Source organism: Micromys minutus (genome assembly GCF_963924665.1).
Source record: "Micromys minutus genome assembly, chromosome: 30".
In the NCBI taxonomy this organism is placed as follows: domain Eukaryota; kingdom Metazoa; phylum Chordata; class Mammalia; order Rodentia; family Muridae; genus Micromys; species Micromys minutus.
This window is the reverse complement of record NC_137965.1, coordinates 31,717,777-31,738,274: the sequence shown is the minus strand read 5'-3', so window position 1 is coordinate 31,738,274 and position 20,498 is coordinate 31,717,777. Positions and strand designations below refer to the sequence as shown.

The 20,498-nt window shown below is 47.6% G+C and overlaps 1 protein-coding gene and 1 pseudogene across 3 annotated transcripts; one reads left to right on the top strand and one right to left on the bottom strand.

The window, feature by feature from the left end:
- Positions 1–67: 67 nt before the first annotated feature.
- LOC308439673 (isochorismatase domain-containing protein 2B-like) lies at positions 68–19,757 on the bottom strand. Of its 2 annotated transcripts, XM_080941606.1 has the most exons (7): positions 19,624–19,716; positions 11,862–11,959; positions 8,744–8,884; positions 8,384–8,593; positions 8,113–8,183; positions 7,167–7,284; positions 68–439 (listed from the first exon to the last, which is right to left on the bottom strand). In XM_080941606.1, the coding sequence occupies exons 3-7, from the start codon at positions 8,879–8,881 to the stop codon at positions 344–346; spliced, it is 633 nt and encodes a 210-aa protein (XP_080797732.1). In that variant the 5' UTR covers positions 8,882–8,884; positions 11,862–11,959; positions 19,624–19,716; the 3' UTR covers positions 68–343. The 2 variants fall into 2 exon arrangements, with proteins under 2 accessions (XP_080797732.1, XP_080797731.1); XM_080941605.1 differs by lacking the exon at positions 11,862–11,959 and having other exon boundaries at positions 19,624–19,757.
- On the top strand, positions 930–1,486 carry LOC308439777 (large ribosomal subunit protein eL29-like; annotated as a pseudogene). Its single transcript has one exon. The product of its transcript is annotated as a large ribosomal subunit protein eL29-like (transcript).
- Positions 19,758–20,498: the final 741 nt, after the last annotated feature.

The following is a 20,498-nucleotide window of genomic DNA, read 5'->3' as shown; positions in this document are numbered from 1 at the left end:
GATGCCCCCCAAACCCAATAATGGTTTGGTCCTCAGTCACATCAATGTTTATTCTCCGAGACCGGGTCCCAGTTGTGACATTCGTTCCCCCTCCTTTTCCCGCTTCGTGAAGTGGCCCGGGGCCCAGCCCCACCTCCACCTTTCTCTAAACCAATTCCCACCCAGCATCAAGGAATCTCATTTGCATTTCCCGGGCCAGCTGCCCAATCGGAAGACATAACCACGCCTCTTCTCCCACGGGGGCGGTTCTCCTGGAGGACTGCACCACTCTTGGGATCCAGGGATGAAGGAAAAGTCATCCATCAACGTCTGGGTGACAAGGAGGGTGGGTGCTTCCTTCAAGTCAGAACCCGGAGTTGGGCAACAGGGAGTTGCTCTTGCCTTGGAAGAAGCCTAACAGTCCGATATCTGGGGCTGGTTCCTTGAGGAGCTTCAGAATCTGCAGGCAAAAGAGATGAGGAAGTGAAGAAATCCTGTCTCCATGAGCACCTCTTCATCATGATCTCCCTTACTATCCCAACAGCATCGCTTCTCCAGTCAAACACTTGTTTTTTCCCATTTTCCTAGTGACCTCTCCCTCACTCTTGCTTGGTTGAGCTCATCCCCGCCATCTTGGTCTGATCCTGCCTTGGGACCACTAAGAATAGACGTCTCTGCTTTGGATTCTCTTGCCTACCTCTATGTCCCCTTTCTGCACTAGTCTCATCTTTCCTGGGTCATTCCTTTAGCTCTCAGCTCCCATACACATAGATTCAAGCTGTGCCCATGAACTCAACGAATTTACAAAACTCTCTGTTGGTGCAATAGGAGTAATCAACCACATTACTGGCAATCAAAGAGTTCAGCCAAGTTTATCTCCAGAAAGCTATGCCAAAAAATGCAAATCCTGTCTCTTCCGGTCCCGGCGCTGCGCGGGTTACCATGCAGACATGGCCAGGTCCAAGAACCACACCACACACAACCAGTCCCGCAAATGGCCCAGGAATGGCATCAAGAAACCCCGGTCACAAAGATACGAATCTCTTAAGGGGGTTGATCCCAAGTTCCTGAGAAACGTGCGTTTTGCCAAGAAGCACAACAAGAAAGGCCTGAAGAAGACGCAGGCCAACAATGCAAAGGCAGTGAGCGCACGCGCAGAGGCATCAAGGCCCTTGTGAAGCCTGAGGCCATTAAGCCTAAGAAGCCAAAGGGCCCCAGCCGCAAACTCAGCCGTCTGGCTTTCATCGCTCACCCCAAGCTTGGGAAGAAGATTCCAAGCTACATGGCCAAGGGTCGTAGGCTCTGCCAACCAAAGCCCAAGGTTCAAACCAAGGCAGAGGCCACAGCTCCAGCTGAGGCCCAGGCTTCGGCTCCAGCTCAGGCTCCCAAAGGTGCCCAGGCCCCTGGGAAGGCTCCACAGAGAAGGCTCCTGCCAAAGTGCAGACAGACAGACTGCGGCGACACACTATTGCGGATGACCAGTGTCCTGTACTGTTTTTACAAATAAACTTGAGACAAGAAAAAAAAAAAGCAAATCCTGTATCTCCATTTCTCTTCCTCAGTCAAACCCCACAACTGTTTACAGGATTGGTGAGGGTTGGTTTCTCTTCTCTGTTCCTGGTCACCTAACATAAACTTTTGACTGTTCTGAGGTATCCATTTGATGATTCTCTTTCCTTCTCAATGAAGCATAATTGTGCTTTACTAAAGATATTTTTAAAGATTTATTTATTTATTATATATAAGTACAGTGTAGCTGTCCTCAGACACACCAGAAGAGGGCATCAGATCCCATTACAGATGAATGTGAGCCACCATGTGATTGCTGGGAATTGAACTCAGGACCTCTGGAAGAGCAGTCAGTGTCTTAACCACTGAGCCATCTCTCCAGCCCTATTAAAGATATTTTAAAACAGAATTTATGAAGAGAAAGAGGTACTTTTCCTCTTGCTTGCAGCCTGAGAGTCTCTGGAATTTCCTGGTAAGAAGATGTAGACTGAATGGAGCTGACTCCTACCTGTGCACTCAGAACACTTTCCCCACAGGGGCTTCTTTATGTTTTTGTTGATGTTGATTTGGCTGGGTTAGAATTCAGGGCCTTACCAAAGCTAGACAACTGCTCTGCAGACTGCCATGTGTGTGTGATGCAAGTGTGTGTGTGTACATCTTTATGTGGATGTGTTATAGACAATAGCTGGGTTATTGTGAAACCCCAAATCTTTCCTAAGACATGGCTCAGGCTCCCTCCCCTCTCTCATCCCTAACCTGCTAGTACTGGCCACACTCAGTTACAGTTATTGGACTACAGAAAACTCAGCCCCCAGTGTTGGCCTTTGTTCTAGCCATTTCTTAGTCAATGAACTCCAGATATCCTGTTCTAATATTCAGAATTAGATTTTGTTTTCATGTTCAGAACATGAAGTCAGATGTCTTTCCCTCCTGCCTCCCAAGTTGTTCCCCACCTTCCTTTCTGAGACAAGGTTTCTGTGGTTTTAGTAATGGCCTCCACAGACTCATGTCTTTGAATGCTTGGCCCATAGGGAGTGGCATTATTAGGGGGTGTGGCCTTGTTGCAGGAAATATGTCACTGATGGGGTGGGCTTGGAGGTCTTCTATGCTCAAGCTACGCCCAATGTGACAGTTTCCTGCTGCTGCCTGCAAGGCCACCATGCTCCCTGCTAAGATAATAATGGACTAAATCCCTGAACTATAAGCCAGCCCCAATTAAATGGTTTCCTTTATAAGAGTGTAGCTGGTCTTTGTTACTTTGTGGGTTCTTCTTTTTCCATCCTTTATCCCCCCAAGTTCCACCTCCTAACACTAGAGAGGAGAGAAACAAGGATAGAGGGGAGAGAGGAATTAGCAAAATCCCTGAATCTAATTTCTTTCCTGTTGTTTCTTCTTGGACCATTGGCTACTAACCAACTACAACCAACCTCCCTAAATGACTAACCATGATCCTGATCTTACCTCTCAGGGCATTTATACACCCTCTGAAAAGTTCCCAGAATCCTAACATCACACAATTGCAGGAACTATCTGCAGCTGCCAAACCTCGCCTCTGCTGGAGCTCGAGGCAAATCACAGTCAGCTGCTGTGGACTATCCGAAGCAGCCCCGTATTCCCACACCTGGGATTAAAACAAAACACATTTTTGTAATATTTCTGTTTTTAAAGAAACCAAAATTCTAAAGTTGTCACTACACAAGAATTGCTGTGGTCATGGTGTCTCTCCAGAGCAATGAAACCCTAAGACAGTCTCTCCTTGAGCTAGGGATGCCCCTGTCTCCCCACTGCAACACCCGGCATTTATGTGGATTCTGGGAATCTAAACTCAGATCCTTATGCTGGCACAGAAAGCATTTTACCAACTGAGCCATCTCCCCGAATCCCCGAACGTCTCAGATTGCCTTTTTTTCCTTCTTCTTTTTTTCTGAGACAGGGTTTCTCTGTATAACCCCCTAGCTGTTCTGGAACTCATAGAGATCTGTCTCTGCCTACCAAGTGCTGGGATTAAAGGTGTGCACCACCATGTGCAACCTTGGAATTGATTTTTAAAAAGCAATCTGTTTTTAAGGTTGGATGTGACGGCACACACTTTACTCCTGGGACTCAGAGGGCAAAGGCAGGTTGATCTTTGTGAACTGGAGACCAGCCTGGTCTACATAGTAAGTTTCAAGACACTAGGGACTACATAGAGAGAGACCCTGTCCCAAAACCAACCAACCAACAAAAACAAAACAAAACAAAAAAACAAAAATTAATTAACTGAGGACTTCAAACAATATAATTTGATTATATTTGTGATACTTTGTATATGTTTGGCCCAGGGAGTGGGCACTATTAGGAGGTGTGTGTGGGCTTTACCCTGGCTTCCTGGAAGCAGTATTCTGCTAGCAGTCTTCAGATGAAGATGTAGAAATCTCAAGCTCCTTCTGCACCAGGCCTGCCTGTACACTGCCATACTCTGACTTTTATGATAATGTACTAAACCTCTGAACCCGTAAGCCAGCCCCAAATAAGTGTTGTTTTTCACAAGAGTTGCCTTGGTCATGGTGTCTGTTTTACAACAGTAAAACCCTAAGAAACTCCTCCCCTTAGTTTCTCCCAGATAAATCCACCTCTCTACCCCCATTCAAGGTAGCTGTGTGTTTTTAAATAACCCATTGATTCATTGTGAGGTCACACCCTTAAAGACAACCAGTTGTCTCCCAGAAGCTGTCAACTGTCCATAGGATTGGCCTTTTATCTTCATGTTGTGATGCAAACTCCAGGAGGGCTGGACATTACTCCTGTCCTGAGTGTACTGGCAGGACGGGTGCTCAGTAGAACTGTATGAAGAGAAGGGAAGGTGACCCAAGTGGCTAGCCCTGGGGTTTCCCCATCATTCTAAGGGTGCAGGGGTTGAGAATAGGAGCCTTGAACCTTGTAATGGTTGGTATATGCTTGGCCCAGGGAGTGGCATTATTAGGAGGTGTGGCCCTGTTGGAGTAGGTGTGTCACTGTGGGTGTGGGCTTTAAGAAAATTGCAGGATGCCAATCTTCTCCTAGTTGTCTTTGGAACAATATGCAGAACACTCGGCTCCCCCAGAACCAAGTCCGCATGCACGCTGCCATGCTTCCACCTTGATGATAATGGACTGTACCTCTGAACCTGTGAGCCAGCCCCAGTTAAATGTTGTCCTTGGGGGGAGGATTGAAGAAGCTGAAGGGGATGGCAGCCCCATAGGAAGACCAACAGTCTCAACTGACCCCTGGGAGCTCCCAGAGACTAAGCCACCAACCAAAGAGCACACATGGGCTGGTGTGAGACCTCCCCACCATACCACGTCTCCACATATGAGCAGAGGACTGCCATGTCTGGTCTCAGTTGGGCAGAATGTGCTGAATCCTGTAGAGACTTGAGGCCCCAGGAAAGGTGGATACCGGGGGTGAGGGTAGGCGGGGAGCAGGTGCCTCTCAGAGGCAAATGGGATGAAGAACTGTGGGAGAGGGGACTGGGAAGGGAGCAACCTCTGGAATGTAAAAATAAATAAAATAATTTTTAAAAGAAAAAAATGAAAGCAAACAAACAAAATGTTGTCTTTATAAGAGTTGCGTTGGTCATAATGTCTGTTCACAGCAGTAAAACCCTAAGACAGAAGGTGGTACTGGGAGTGGGGTGTTGCTGTGATAGGCCAGACCATGCCTTTGTTTGGAAGAGTGAATTTGGGGACTTTGGATTTGGAAAGCAGTGGAATGCTTTAAGTGTGACTTAATAGGCCATCCTAGTAGAAATATGGAAGACTTAGTTTCTGGGGGTCATTTGAACCGCGGAAGCCTGGTTCTAGACGTTTCAGAGGAGAATTTCAGTATGTGGCCAAGAGACTGTTTTTGTGATATATGATGAAGAATGTGACTTTCTGCCTTTTTTTGAAGAGTCTACCTGAAGCTAAGGTAAAGAGATTTATATTAACTGCATTGACGAAGTCTCAAAAAGCCCACCAGAGACTGCATTCTGGTTAAGTCTTGTTAAAAGCATTCTGAACAAGAGTAGCAAGCTTAGAAAGGAAAAATAGGGAAGTGAGTCAGGAGGGTTATCAGCTCCAGGTCAGTTTGGACTACAGATCAAAATCTTGGCCAGAAATAATAAAAGCCAGGCAGTGGTGGCATCTGCATTTAATCCCAGCACTCTGAGTCTGAGGCCAGCCTGATCTACAGAGCAAGTTCCAGGATAGCCAGGGCTACACAGAGAAACTGTCACAAAATACAAACCAAACCAACCAAACCAAACCAAAAACGTAGTAAAGAAAGAAGAAGAAAAAGAAGAGAAGGAGGAGGAGGCTCAGCAAAATTCTTTGACAGGTTAAAATCCTTTTTTTTTTTTTTTTTAAGATTTATTTATTTAATGTATGTGAGTACACCATAGCTGTCTTCAGACACATCAGAGGAGGGCATCAGATCTCATTACAGATAGTTGTGAGCCACCATGTGGTTGCTGGGAATTAAACTCAGGACCCCTGGAAGTCAGTGCTCTTAACCACTGAGCCATCTCTCCAGCCCCTAAAGTACTTTGGATACCAGCCCAGCTGCCTGAATTCAATTCCCCAGAGCCCATAAGGCAGGAGAGAACTGAATCTTGAAAGTTGTTTCTGATCTTACACTTGCCCATGCTCGTGCATATGTGCGTGTGCACACTCACACACTCACCTGTACTCACACATAAGTTTTTTTTAAAGGAGAGTTGGAGATACAGTTCAAGTCAGTGGGGTTTCTCTAGCAGGCACAGAGCCCTGGAGTCTGTCACCAGCACTATATTAAAAAAAAAACCCAAAATCCAAAACAAAACAACAACAACAAAAAAACCCTCAAGAAAATCCCAAAAAATCATGAGGCCAGAGAAATGGTTCAATTGTTAAGAATGCTTGCTGCTCTTACAGAAGACCAAGATATGGTTCTCAAGTGACTCACAGCCCCTGGTAGCTCCAGCTCCAGGTGGTCTGATGCGGTCTTTTGGGGTGTATCTGGGCATACACGCATTCACATAAATAGAGATATAAATCTTAAAATCACTGTGGGGGCTGGAGATAGATCACCAGTCAAGAACAGTGAGTACTGTCCAGAGAGCCTGGGCTGGGTCCCCAGCCCACACGGTGGCTCAAAGCTGACTGGGATTCCAGTCTTACTGGGATCTGATGTCCTTTTCTGACTTCGTAGGAACTGTGTGCATTCTGTCCCCACATACACATGCAGGTAAAACACATTTGATAAAAGTAGATTAAAAAATATATGTGGGCGTGGTGGTATTCAGCTGTAATTCCAGCATACAGAAGGTAGGTATAAGAGGATCAGAAACACGCAGTCATCCTTAGATAGAGAGGGGTCTGAGGTCAGCCTGGGATACAGGAGGCCTTGTCTCGAAACACAAAACAAGTGGGGCTGGAGAAATGCCTCAGTGGTTAGAGGTTAAGAGCAGTGCTGTTCTCCCCAAGGATCCATTAGAACCCCAGTTCCCACATTATGGCTCACAGTTGTCTGCCACTTCTGTTCGGGAAGTCAGAAACCTCTTCTGGCCTTTGAGGGCACTCAGGCGCCAGGCACGCCAGTGGTGCACAGGCACACAAACAGGAAAACACAACAAAACAACGTCAGAGTAAAAGACATGGGAAGAGGAAGAGAAACATGTCTTCTGTGCCTGGCTGACTCACCTCCTTGAACCGTGGGTGGGCAGCATCCTTCACAAGCTGGAGAATCAGCACCTCACTGGTGGACAGGAAGACCCCACTCTGCTGCATTCGGGAGAGTGCCACCATCTGGTTCAGCTCGCTGTGGAGGGCAGAGCAGGTAGCGGGCGGGGTGTCTACACCTCGTCTGTTATACAGAACAGTTTTCTCTCCACTGGAACCTTCCCTCCAGGCAAGACGGAGAGACTCATGAGACTCAGGAGGTAAACAAGAGGCCACATGCAGGGTTAGGGAGAGATGGCCCAGTGTTTAAGAATACTGGCTGCTCTCGCAAAAGAAAGAGCAAAAACCATGGGTTCAGTTCCCAGCACCCACATGGCAGTTCATAGTTATGAACGTTTTAAAGGCCACCTGCCCAGGAAAGAGGAAACTTGTGAGAGTCTCAAGGGCTCGTATCCTGCTTTGTAAAAGGGCATCAGCCGGAGCAGTCAGGAAACTGACTGGTGCAGAGCAGCTGGGCAAAGAGAGACTGAACTGTAAGAAGAGGTGCTCAGACAGTTGAGCTGTCTGCAGGCTGGGCAGAGGACTCCAGGCCTGCAGCGTTCATGAGTCCTGCACCTGTGTTGGCTTGGGCCCTTCAGTAGGGCAGCTGTTTCTGAGTCCATTCTTCACCCATACTCCCATTAGTGACCCCAATAAAAAATCATCGACCCAGGGTGATTAAGAGCACTGGTGGGTCTTCCAGGAGACTCCGACACCCTCACACCAAAGTTCATAAAATAATTTTTTAAATTAAAAATATAACTCACAGACATTGGTGCAAGAGTTACTTTGGTCTGTAGTTACACCTTTCTGGGGTAAATAGGTGTCTGTGTGTTGAGATTCCTAGGGAAACATCTGATATACAATAGACACGACCAGTGCCCAGATGTCCCCAACGTATATACCCACCACAAGGTGACCTTCTTACCTTCGAGAAGAGCAGGTATCCACGGCTACATGGACCTGTAGCCCTCGGTCCAGGAGGTCCAGAGCTGTGCTCTAAGGAGTAGAGAGGACTCAAGGTGACACTCAGAGCAGAACTGTGGGCCCTGTGTAGTGGGGGAGGTGAGGATCCTAGGCCAGAACTGGAGACTGAAATAGTAGATTCGAAGTCTCAGGTCAAGGCTAGGGCCTCAGGATAGAAGAAAGGACAGAAGGGAGGGCAGAAAGATTAGATCCCCAAGGAAAAGGAATCTCACCAAGATGCAGCCTTGGGTCTCAATGCCACAGAGCAGCACAGACCGCAGCTGGGGTAGTTTGTCCAGTTTGTGCTGAAGCGCGGGCACCATGCTGAAGGTAGTTTTGCCTATGGCTTGCAGGCCTTGAGCACCCAGCTCAGGAACTGTGGGGCCCAGGCCTTGTGGGTAATGCTCTGTCAGCAAGACCGGAACATCTAATATCTGGGCCACCTGCAAGGGAGGGAAAACATTGTGCTGGGACCCAGGGATGAGGGCTGGGGACTGGATTTCTGGGCTGAGGGATGAAGTGGGCCTGGAATCCTGTGTTTAGGGGAGGAAGGTTTCAGTCTGCACCCCTCAGCAGGCAAGGCTGTCCTGTACCTTAAGCATCCGAGAGGCCATTGACACGACTTGTGGGAAGTAGGGGATTTTGTCTCGAAGTTTCTCCTGCATGTCACATAGGAACAGGATGGAGGACTCTGGGAGGATCCGCCCGAGGCTAGTCCTGGCTGCTGCCATTGTCTGGGGGTGCACAGAGGGACAGAAGACAGGGTTAGGTAGGGACAAAAGTACAGGGACTCATCGATGGCCCGTGCACCTTGTCTTCCTGCTCATACCTCTGGGCCTTTTCCTTCAATTGTTATTGGCCAGGAATTTCTCCTTCTATCCCCTTCCCCTCCCCTTCCCTTCCTTCTTCTCCCTCTCCCTTCCTCCCTTTTCCCCCCTTCCTCCTCCTTCCCCTTTCTTCCCTCCCACTCTCTACTTTCCTCCCTCTTCCTTCTTTTCTCTCTCTCCCCCACCCATGCCCAGCTCATAGGCGAGGTCATTTCCCTCCCCAAAGTTTTCTCTGACATGTCCATCTTGTTCCCAGTGCCAGCCCCTCAGACTGTACCCCGTTTGTTCTCCCCCGAGGCTGTACAATGCTGGCAAATCATTCTGTGACCTCTTTCTACCTGTCCCTAATGGAGCCTCCACTCCCTGGGGAAACAGAGTCTAAACAGTAAGGTGACCTGCTCAGGGGCACGCAGATCTTGGACATGGTCTTTGAGATAAAGCGTGCCGTGTTTGGGGGTGGGGTGGTGGAGCTGGACAGATGGCTCAGCTGTAAAAGGCTAGGATCACAATCAAAAATGTAAGAAAAAGTGGCACAGGGATTTTCTGTGTAGCCCAGGTTAGGCTCAGAGAGAAACTTACAACCTCAGCTCTTGAGTTCTGGGGTAGCAAGCAGGTGCCACTATGCCAGATTCCCTGTGATCCTTTAACACACAGCTTGACCAATGCTTCCCTCTAGCCTCGGCTTCCCCATGTATAAACCTTTGCTGCTAAACCTTTCTGAGTCTTGAAAAGAGAGGGCGGTCTCCACAGGATGGATATTAACTAGCTATGAAAAGTAACAAAAACCTGACATGTGCTACCTCATAGAAGACCCCCAAATGTTAAAGAGACCAGTGCACATGCATGGTCTATTCATATGAGAGGACCAGAATAAGCCAAGTGTAGTGGGTGGCTGGCGCTGTCACCCTAGAGCCCAGGACAACAAGAATTGCTGAGTTCAAAGGTGGCTTGAACTACGTGAGTTCCAAGTCAGCCTGGGCTGCAGTCTCAAGAAGCTAAAACAGATCTGGCAAGATGTCTCAGTGGGTGTAAGTGCCTTCCAACAAGTCTAAGAACCTGATTGGACTTGGTAAAAGGAGAGAACCAACACCCACAGGTTGTGAACTCTGGCCTCCATATGTGACACAACTCTCCCTCTCCCTCCCTCCCTGCCTTATAAAACAAGCACATGTGGGGCTGGGGGATGGCTCAGGGGTTAAGGGCACTGGCTGTTTTTGCAGAGGACCAGGGTTTGATTCCCAGAACCCATGTGGTGACTCATAACTGTCTGTCACCCTAGTTCCGGGGGATCCAAAGCCCTTTCTGAATTCCTTGGGCACAGACATTCGAGTGGTGCAAAGACACACACACACAATTGAAAACAAAAAGCCAGAAATGACAATAACAAAAACAGTAAAACAATTCGAGGGGATGGAGAAGGGAGTTTCCGTGGTTGTTAGGGGTTTCCAATGGGGGAATAAGAATGTTTGGGACCTAGATTAACAGCAATGGCTAATGGCTGACACACATCACTGACATGTAGCCATCAAATAAAACGAAGGCCATCTATTCTCAAACAGCTGAGAGGACAGGGAATGTGGCTCAGAGGGTAGAGAGCTTGCCTCTGCCCCACATAAACCACTGTGGTGACACAGACGGACGGGAAATTCCAGCCAGCCCAGACCAGGAGGCACCAAGGTCACCTACTGCAACACAGTTAAGCTCAAGGCCAGCCTTGGCTGCAAGAGACTCTCCTTCCAGAAACCTAGTTTTGTTATTGTTGTTTTGAGGCAGGGTTTCTCTGTGTAGCCCTGGCTGTCCTAGAACAGGTTCTATACACCAGGCTGGCCTGAAACTCAGAGATCCTCCTGCCTGTGCCCCTCAAGTGCTGGGATTAAAGGTGTGTGCCACCTCTGCCTGGCCATCATTTTATTTATTATTATTATTATTATCATGTGTGTTTATATACTATGGACACACAGTGCCCATGAAGGTCAGAGCAGGGAATCAAATCCTTTGAAACTGGAATTGTAGTTTCAAGGGATTTGCACCATGTGGGTGCTGGAAATTGAACCCAGGTCCTCTGGAGGGGCAGCCAGTGCTCTTAACCACTGAGCCATCTCTCCAGTCCTCCAAAACTAACTCTTTAAAAGGCAATCTCCCTCCCCACCCCTGCTTTCTGATACATGTGTGGAAGACAGAGATAAAAAATGGTTGTCTTTGCTGGGAAGCTGTCTTCTCTGAACCTTCTCTGAGACAGGGTCTCTCCTGGGAAATGGGGTTCCCACACTCAGCTAGACTGGCCAGACAGTGAGCCCCAGGGACCCTCCTGCCTTCTCCTTCCCATGGTAAGATTCCATGGTTACAGACCCAGCCCTGACTTGCTATGCAGGTGCTGAGCAAGGAACTCAGGTTCTCGTACATACATTTCAAGCACTTTACCGAATGAGTCATTTCTATAGCCTAAGTGGGTAAATTTATATATATTATATATATACATATTGCATAATAATATATTGTATATTTGTTATAGCTATATTAGATTTTATAACATGTAGTATATAAATTATATAAGTATACAAACTATTATATAATATACATTTACATATAATATATAAAATATATATTATATAATATTATAATATGATTTACATTATTTATAACACACACATATGTACACATTAATTGTATGTGTATGGGTATTTTGGCTGCACATATGTGCCGTGCTTACAAAGGACAGAAAAGTATGTCATATTTGCTAGAACTGGAGTTAAACATGGTTGTCATGTGGGTGCTGGAAATTGAGCATGGGTCCCAAGATGGTGAATTTTCTATGTATTTTACCACAATTAAAACGAAAAAGAAAAAAAGAAAAGAAAATGAGCCAGGCAATGGTGGTACACACCTTTAATCCCAGCACCCGGTAGGCAGGTGAATCTCCAAGTTCGACACAGTAAGTTGCAGGACAGCCAGGGCTATACAGAAAAATCCTGTCTCAAAAGACTGGGGGGGGAAAAGGAAGAAGGAAGAGGAGGAGAAAGAGTAAAGGAAGGAAGGAAGGGAAAAAATGAACAGACTGGAAAAGTCACCTGCCCAGTAAACACCCCCCCCCATTTATTTTAAAGTTACACTTTTACAAGGGGAAAACTGAGTCCTGACAGGACTGTGGGGCTCAAAGGCCGGAATTCCGGTGCACTCTGTATAGCCAGGACCCTGAGGTTTCACAAGCAGCCTCCTCCGGTGCCCAGCTCCCCGGAGGCGGGCTGCTGCCGGGCTCTGAGGTGCTGCACCGTTGATCCCAGCTGGGCTTTCTGTGCAGCTCTCTCCTCCCGTCTGCGGAGACTTGTGTTCATTCATCATTTATTCATTTAGCGGGATGTGGAGGCCTGGGAACTGCAACAGGCCCCACACCTCAGAGCAACTGACTCATGTTGGAAGTGACATTCAGCACACAGATGACACCAGCAGCCAAAGCGACAACAAAGGCCCTACTCCATCCAAACAAAATAACCTTGCTCTTTGTAGTTCTGCCTCTGGGTGACAGTAACGTTAACTGAAGTTTGTTGACCCAGGACATGACTGTTGTCGTTGTTCTTAAAAGTTCATCCTGAGAAAGGTTCCGGGATACACTGGGATCCTGAGCATCCACTGGCTGACTAATAAAGACTTGGTTTGGCTTAACCCAAGTCTGAGCAGTTTTCTCTGGTGAGTCCCTGCAACATTTCTGAAGGTCCCACTGAGATCCCAGAGACCTGACCACGACACTGGGGTCTTAGAGCCCTTTGGAGCAAGGAAGAGTGTTGGAGATGGGTTCTAATGCGTTGATTCAATCAGAAATCTGCATGTCCAAATGCTAATGGTCCTTGTCCCCAGTTGGTTTTTGATTGACCAATAAAGATGCCAACAGCCAATGGCTAGACACAGGGCAAAGACACAGAGAGAGGAATGAGGCAGAATCCTCATGATTTGGGGTAGAAGCATGGGACACAGGATTGGCAGGAGATAAAGCCAACCAGCCACCAGAAATTTCAGGTAAGTGGCCACTGGCCACTTCCCCAATTAGTCGTGAGGTAGCAGGGGAAGGTGTAGGAGTGCCTAGCCTTTGAGGTAGCCAAGGCATTTTAAAAGTGAGCTAATGTGTCTGTCTTTGATTCATGGATCCTGGTGGTGCACACACAGGAGGAGCACCAACGGTGTAGCCAAAACTCGCTGCCACAGAAGCGTGCGGTGGTCAGGAGTCCCTAAGGGTGCACAACCTGAGATGTTTCCGGTTCCCAGTCAATCACTGCCTAACACTTCTGAGGGGGGTCTTACACCTCCACCCCAAAAGGAAACAAATCAGAAATTCTCAGCTGTCACTTCTGGAGGTAAATGTGATTAAGACACTTCTGTTTGGACATAGGAAAGGTCAGACACGTGCTGATCCAGTGTCCGGGAACTGTGAGGCAGCAAGGTGGATGTATGGTGGCCTCTCCTTGCTGCTGCGGTATGTCTGTCTCCATGAGTCTTTCTGAGTGGTTCAGTTAGTTTCCTCTCCCTGGATTGACCTGTGGCTTTCTCTGGTGTAAGATCCTCTCTCCACCCTGTTTAAGACCTTGTGATCTCTCTTTGTCTCGGCCAGGTCACCCAGACACACCCCCTGCCATCCCAGTCCAGGAGCAGGAGCGCTTGCTCTGTTGCTTGGCTCACAGTCAAGGTTGGTCCCTGGGTGGAGGTGGGGAGATGTGGAGAGCATTTTTGGGGCCTCTGGACAGTTGGTGGCAGATAATCTTATTTTACCAGAACATTCTGAAGCTGGCCAAAGGCATGAACCTGGCCTTAGAGCTCTGTCCAAGATAGACCCTAATTAAGTGCATTTGCATCTGAAAGTTCAGGGCAGAACACTTAGGATTGAAGTTCAGGACAGGGCAGATTCAGGCGCCACCCACAGTCTCTTTGATCACCTTTTGTCCCTGATCTTCGCATCTGGTCTCCAAAAAGAAAGTTACAGGATCTTTGTTAACTTGCTTGTTCTTTGATTCAGAACTGATGTTATCTTTCTGCATGTAATTATAGTGGTTTATAGGAGGACTAATTAAACAAGGCTTCCATTCAGCCTCAAATCTGGCTGAAGTTACAATTTTGACTAACTTTCTTCTTTCAATCTTTTTTCAATCTCTGGCCCTGGAGAACCTGTAGTCTGACGGAGCTGGTCTGGGACAGGGAGAGGCCAGGCCTCTCATCCAGCTGCCCCCCACCATCCCCCACCTAAGCAGGAAGGGGAAATAGTTTCCCCCAGATTAGCCTTCCACTGTGCCTACTCTGAGGAACCTTAGGGAAGGTGAAAAGTTCCCCTGGCCTGACCCTGAAGGAAAAGAGAAAGCAGAAGTCTTTCTTTGTTTACAATTTATAAGTCACCTTTCTCTGAACAGAATAGAAATATTGTCCTGGGCCGGGCAGGGGCTGCTGGACAGAACAGATTCCCCTTCAGTCCAAGGAGACTTTAAGCAATTTCCACTAAGTACTTTTTAGAAAGATTAAAGACAGCTGCTAAAAAGATTTCCTTTGCCACCCAGTTGGCCTCAGATATTTTAAAAAGTTATAAAAGTTTTTTTTTTTTTGTTGTTTTTTTTTTTTTTAAAGAAATGAGCAGGTTCCAGTGTCTGGAATGCCTCAAAGGTGTCTAACAACAGAGGTTGATTTGGATGAGGCCTCCTGCATGAACTGTCAGCTTCTCTGATAATGAGATACAATCACATTTACCCAGCAAAACTTTACTGTCTTACCATCTGTCGGAAGGATAGGTCCTCATTGAAAGTTCTGCCTCCAACCAAAAGATACAGTTGGAAAATCTCTCAGACTGGCAACAAAGGCTCCCAGGGGTATGGGCAGAACCCAATGCCACTGGGCTGGTCTAACCCCAAACTGCTACTATTGTTTGACTAACTAGTGTAGCTGCACCCTTCAAGATTAAACATGAGTAAACAATACCCTAGAAACAAAAAGGGAACCAGCAGTCCATACTGCCTGGCTTTGCAGTCCATACTGCCTGGCTTGGAGAGACAGGCATCCTGGGGCCCTGCAAGTCACCCTGGCAACATCTCTCCTGCCCAAGAAGAAACCTGCGACCTCTGATTGACCTCTGGTCTCAGCATCTGGTTCTATGGCCTGAAAGACATTTCTTCAGCCTCCCTCTGGCAGAGGCGATTCAACCTGTTCTGCTTTCAAATAAACAGGCCCATTGGGAGGTTACAACAGGCAAAATACCTGGACCAGGTTACCCCAGGACTTAAAGATGCTAAAGGCAGACTCCTTGCCCTTCTGTCAGAGGATTTCCAGAAAAAAAGAATATGAAAGGGCCACTGAGGGGCAGGCCTTGGGCTATAGAATGTCCAACTTTGTACTTCAGAGGCTGCTCATCTTGACAACCAGCTGAGGGGAGGCAGAAGGAGCCTGTCTCAGAGTAGGATTGTTACCATCCATCAGATCCCAGCTCCAAGGACTGAGGGCCAGGCTCAAGAGCTCCTCGGTGCAGTGGGGTATTGCCGCCTCTGGAGTATGTGAAAATAGCAAGGTAATAGCAGATTTGTGGAGATATAACCAGCACGCAGGGGTGGGCACTAAATCCCTAATCTGGACTGAGACGAAACAAGACAAAAGGGGTTTTAACCCAAACTTTGGGGCCATAAAAATGCCCTGTGACATAATTGTTTAAACAATTGGATGCCATAGCCACAGGATGGCCCACCTTTTTTTAGAGCTGCAACATCTACTTTTCGCTTAATAAAAGAAAGCAAACAGGTTAACTCTGGACTAAGAGGTTATATTCACAGCAGCCGTGGCACAGTTAGAGGCCCTCATCTAGGGAGGACCAGAATGCTTGTTGTCTATTGACTGTGTGACCCAGTACCAGGCCCTACTCCCGGCCCATCATGGAGCCCAGTGTGAGAAACCCAAAGCTGTTGATTCAGCTGCCCTACTGCCTGATGATGCAGGTGCTTGTCCATGACTGTCAGGAGATGGAAGTAAAACCAGGTGCTCGGGAGCTGCGGCAGTTACCTGAACTGGAATGACTTGGACCCAAGCCAGGTACCTTAACCCAGATAGCAGAACTAATTGACCTGACCCAGGCTCTCAGATAGGAAAAAAGAAAAACCCACCACCATATACACTGACCGTCAGTTAGTGCGCGTACACTGGGCATGTGCCACAGCATGATTTATAGAGAAAGAGGTCTCACCACTGGGAAAACGAATAATTAACAAAACAAAGCAAACCACTTGCCCTCCTATAACCTGTTTGGCTTCTAAAAGCTGCTGTTTTCCCCTGCTGGGCTGCTAACTTGTCCATCTGACAAAGGGCCCTAAGACCAGTGGGGTCTATTGATATTCAGATGACAAGCCAACGCCGCCTGAGACTCCGTGGTGAAGAAGAAATGGACAGCTCAAACCCACAGGTTGGCAGAGGACATCAAAGCAAAAGTTCACTCAGAAACAAGTAGCAGGACTTTCGGGAACTAATCCTCACCAGGACTCACCTGAGGTCCACAGCACTCTGTTCAGACCATGGTATATCATACCTACACAGATCTCAGCCAGATGCAAGGTTTGTGCTCAAAAACAGAGAGCTCTTAGCTAGGAAGGGGTCTAAATGAGAGACCAACCCCTTGGCACACTCTGGAAGAACTGACTTTGCCAAGATCCATCCTGCGGGGAGAGTACCTTTCCCGGGTGGATAGAAGCCTTCCCCAACCTGACTGAAACTGCTCAAACAGTAGCTAAAATGCTCTTCCAGAAACTCGTTCCCAGATTCTACTTCCCCCTGGCAACAGGGTCTGACAATGAGCTGGGTTTCATGGCCCAAAACTCTCAACAAATCTGAAGCTTTAGACATAGACTGAAACTTCACTGTGCATATAGATTTCAGGGTTCTGGGCAGGTAGATAGGTAGGTAGATGGATAGATGATAGATAGATAGATAAAGAATAAAAACTTAAACTCTCATTAGAGCTCAGAGGAGGATAGACAGACCTCCTTCCTTTGCTTTGGGCCCACTATACCCCATATAGGGAAAGGCTATGTTTGGAAGACCTCCCCCACTGCTTTCCAGGCTCAGAGACCAGCAGTTGGCAGAACTATCTAACCATTCGTTTCTCAAGTCACTGTGGGCCCTCCAGTCCCCCACACAGGCTGTTAACTGAACTACCTGAGACCCAGCTGACCTCTGAGTTCACTACCAGTTTCCCTGTGTTGGAGTCCAGTGGTGGGCAGGACCATCTGGATCAGGTGAATAGCCAAAGGGGCGCTGAAACTAACCTGCAAAGTTTTCTACAGGTGATTCTCTCCACTCCACGGGAGGCAATGAAGGCGGCTGGCAGTAAAGTACAGAACCACTACAACCAGGTCAAGAAAGAAGCTACAGAAGCTGTTCCCAATTGGACTGTCTCCAGACTATGGACACACTGAGGTTAAGGTTTTGTAGGGCCCTAGATCCTTCCACTCCCTCCTTCCACTTCCCCCTGAGACTTGTGTTTAGTATGAATGGGGTATGGTCCAACCCACATGGCCTGAGTCCTGGACCTAGAAACTAAGAAAGACAGACACAGGCAAGTAGTAGCTAATGTGACCACAAACCAGCAACTCGTATGCACCTTGGCCTTTGTGCACTGATACCCACTTTAAATGTCTTGTACTGGAGAAGGAGAAGAAATGGGGGCTTATGTTTTGGATAGGAATGTAGAGTTTACATCTCTAAGCATCCCCTGCAGTGGGGCCCCCAGTTGCCAAGCCCAAGAGAGGAGTTTCCAGTGCAAAAATTGGGATTGTGAAACTGAGACTTCCTGAAAAACCTCAGGAATCAGACTGTGCCATAGGAAGGGGCACTAGCAGATAGAGTTAATCATTCCCAGCCAGAAATTGGCCAGAATTGCTGGTTTTGCTTACACTCCCAGACCCTGTACTACATAGGGACAGAAACAAACCAGACTGTCAGCCCATTGCTAGATAAAACTCTGAGACTGGGGGCCACCTAAATTAATATTAGAGGACTTATAAGGAATTAAAACTTGTCTAAAATCCCAAAACCTTTAACTCAGGTGCATCCCCTTATCCTGATATTATATTGTGCCTTATGGGTTAATTCATATGGATAACAACAATATTACTAGGCCTCTGAGACTACTTGGTGGGCATGTACTCATGGTTTGGCTAAAAGCCTCTGACAATGCTTTTCAAACTAAGTACATAGGTTGATCAGGGTTTAGAGATGTTAAAAGTTTCAGTTTCTGATTCCCTTATAAAAATGGTCCTACAAAATTGGAAAGGCTTAGACTTCTCATGGGAAACACAAAATAAAACCACCACCACCACCACCACCAATACCCTATATATGTCTTTGGAAGAAACCTGTTGTTTCTAGGCTAATTGATCAGCAATAATTAAAATGACAGACATACAAACCCTCTCTCTGATCGAGAAATCTGTGCCTAAGTATTTATCTGACAGGGACCAGGATATTATTAATCACGAGACTCTTTGACAGGGCTCTAGTGACAAAGGGCCACACTGGACATTCCCAAATGTACAGAGTTAGGCTACCAACATTGCAACCTGGTCACCTGGAGACCCACGGTGTCTTACTCAGAGCGACTCTGGACAATGGCCACAGCATATCCGCTCTCATCCACGGTGAGTACGGCAGATGGCTTCTCATGATGTCAACCCTCCTGCCTTAGCTGAAACCCTGTGATGATATACATTTCTTTCTTCTTCTTTTTTAAAGATTTATTTATTTATAATATATAAGTACACTGTAGCTGTCATCAGACACACTAAATGAGGGCATCAGATCTCATTAGAGATGGCTGTGAGCCACCATGTGGTCGCTGGGATTTGAACTCAGGACCTCTGGAAGAGTAGTCAGTGCTCTAACCACTGAGCCATCTCTCCAGTCCTGCTTGGGTTTATTTTATGAGTGTTTGACTGCATATGGCATGCAGTGTCTGTGGAGGCTGGAAGAGGGAGTCAGATCCCTTGGAACTAAAGTTAAAGATGATTGTAAACCACCATCTGGGTATTGGTACCAAACCCAAGTCCCCTGCAAGAGAAACCAGCGCGTTCTTGACAGCTGAGTCACGTCAATCGTCAATCGGCCCCCTTCTCTAGTTCCCTCATGTTTTTAAGGCTTATGCTCCAGTGGCTGGGCTCTTGGCCTGGGAACCCATTTCCGGGAGGCAGTGTGAGGGAAGTGTTCAATCCACCTGTGGCATATGTTTAAAACACAAGAACGGGAGGTTGTAGTTCAGTGGTATCATGAATGCCACTCAAATCAAGTGCCCTCTACCACTGTATCCCTCTCCCCAAAGCATCCTGAATCCTTTCCCAACTGTGCCCCAGGCCATCGATCAAATCTGGAGGAGCAAGTAATTTTGAGAGAAGCAGGGGTCCCAATCCTGGAACCAGGAATTCCAGGCTGTGTGACCGTGCGTGAGTTTCACTTCCTCTCTGGGCTTCTTTTTCCTCACTGGCTGGGCTGATGCACAAGTTGTCTCTAGAGAGGGTCTATCCTGAGACCAATTGGAATCCCACCCCAATCCCCGGACCAGACGCCCTGCAAGGCTTCCGGTTTCCCTGTCTGAACAGCGAGGTGGTCGGTTTGCAAACAGCGCCCAAGTAGCGAATGGAACTTACTCGAAGGTCCCAGGTTCGAGTCCAGGCCCCTTTTCCAATAAGTCCCGTCACCTTTCTCCGCTGGATCTTCTCAGACTCCTTACTGGGTCTCCTTTTGCCCTTTACGAACAAGTAGTCCGAGCCGCGGGTCTCTGTTCTGCCCTCCCGCGCCGAGCCACCCAATCGGCACGCGCCTCACTCTGTCCCACTCCACCTTGTTAACTCGATTGGTCTGTAGAAGCTCGAGAAGGCGGAGAGACAGAGGGTACGACCAATGGAAATCCACGAGGGAGAGGTTGGCTGAGAGTTCAGCTTCTAACCCGGAGGGAGGGTGGAGAACCAGAGCTGGAAGCTTGTCTAGTGAAAGGAGCCTGGCAACATCCACTCCATCTAGGGCAACCGGACAGAGGCGATGCTTTCTTGTAAATCCAGCTCGAGAATTTCCAGTTCGAGTCAGGACTACCTGGTGACACAGCCTGTCACTCAAAACAACAGCTGGGCACTGTGTCGCTGACGTTTCGTTCTAGCACTCAGGTAGGCAGAGCTAAGAGTTCGAGAGCAGCCTTGTCTGCAATGTGAGTTCCAAAATAGCCAGGACAACACAGAGACACCCTGTCTCGAAAACCCAAAAAACGAACAAAGGAAACAAAATAACCTAACTCCTAAGACTTCCAAGGACGTTTTGCCCCACTCTTGCCAGTTACTTCTTTCTCTAGGAGTTCAGGACTCGTCTCCTCAGGGGTCAATATACTAAACTGGCCCTGTGCTTAGAAATGGGGATTAAGAGGGTAGGATTACTCTATCCAGATATATAAGCCTGGTATGGTGGCTCAGGCCTGTAATCTCAGGATTCTAGAAACTGAGGCTGAAGGTTGGCCTTGAGTTCAAAGAATAAG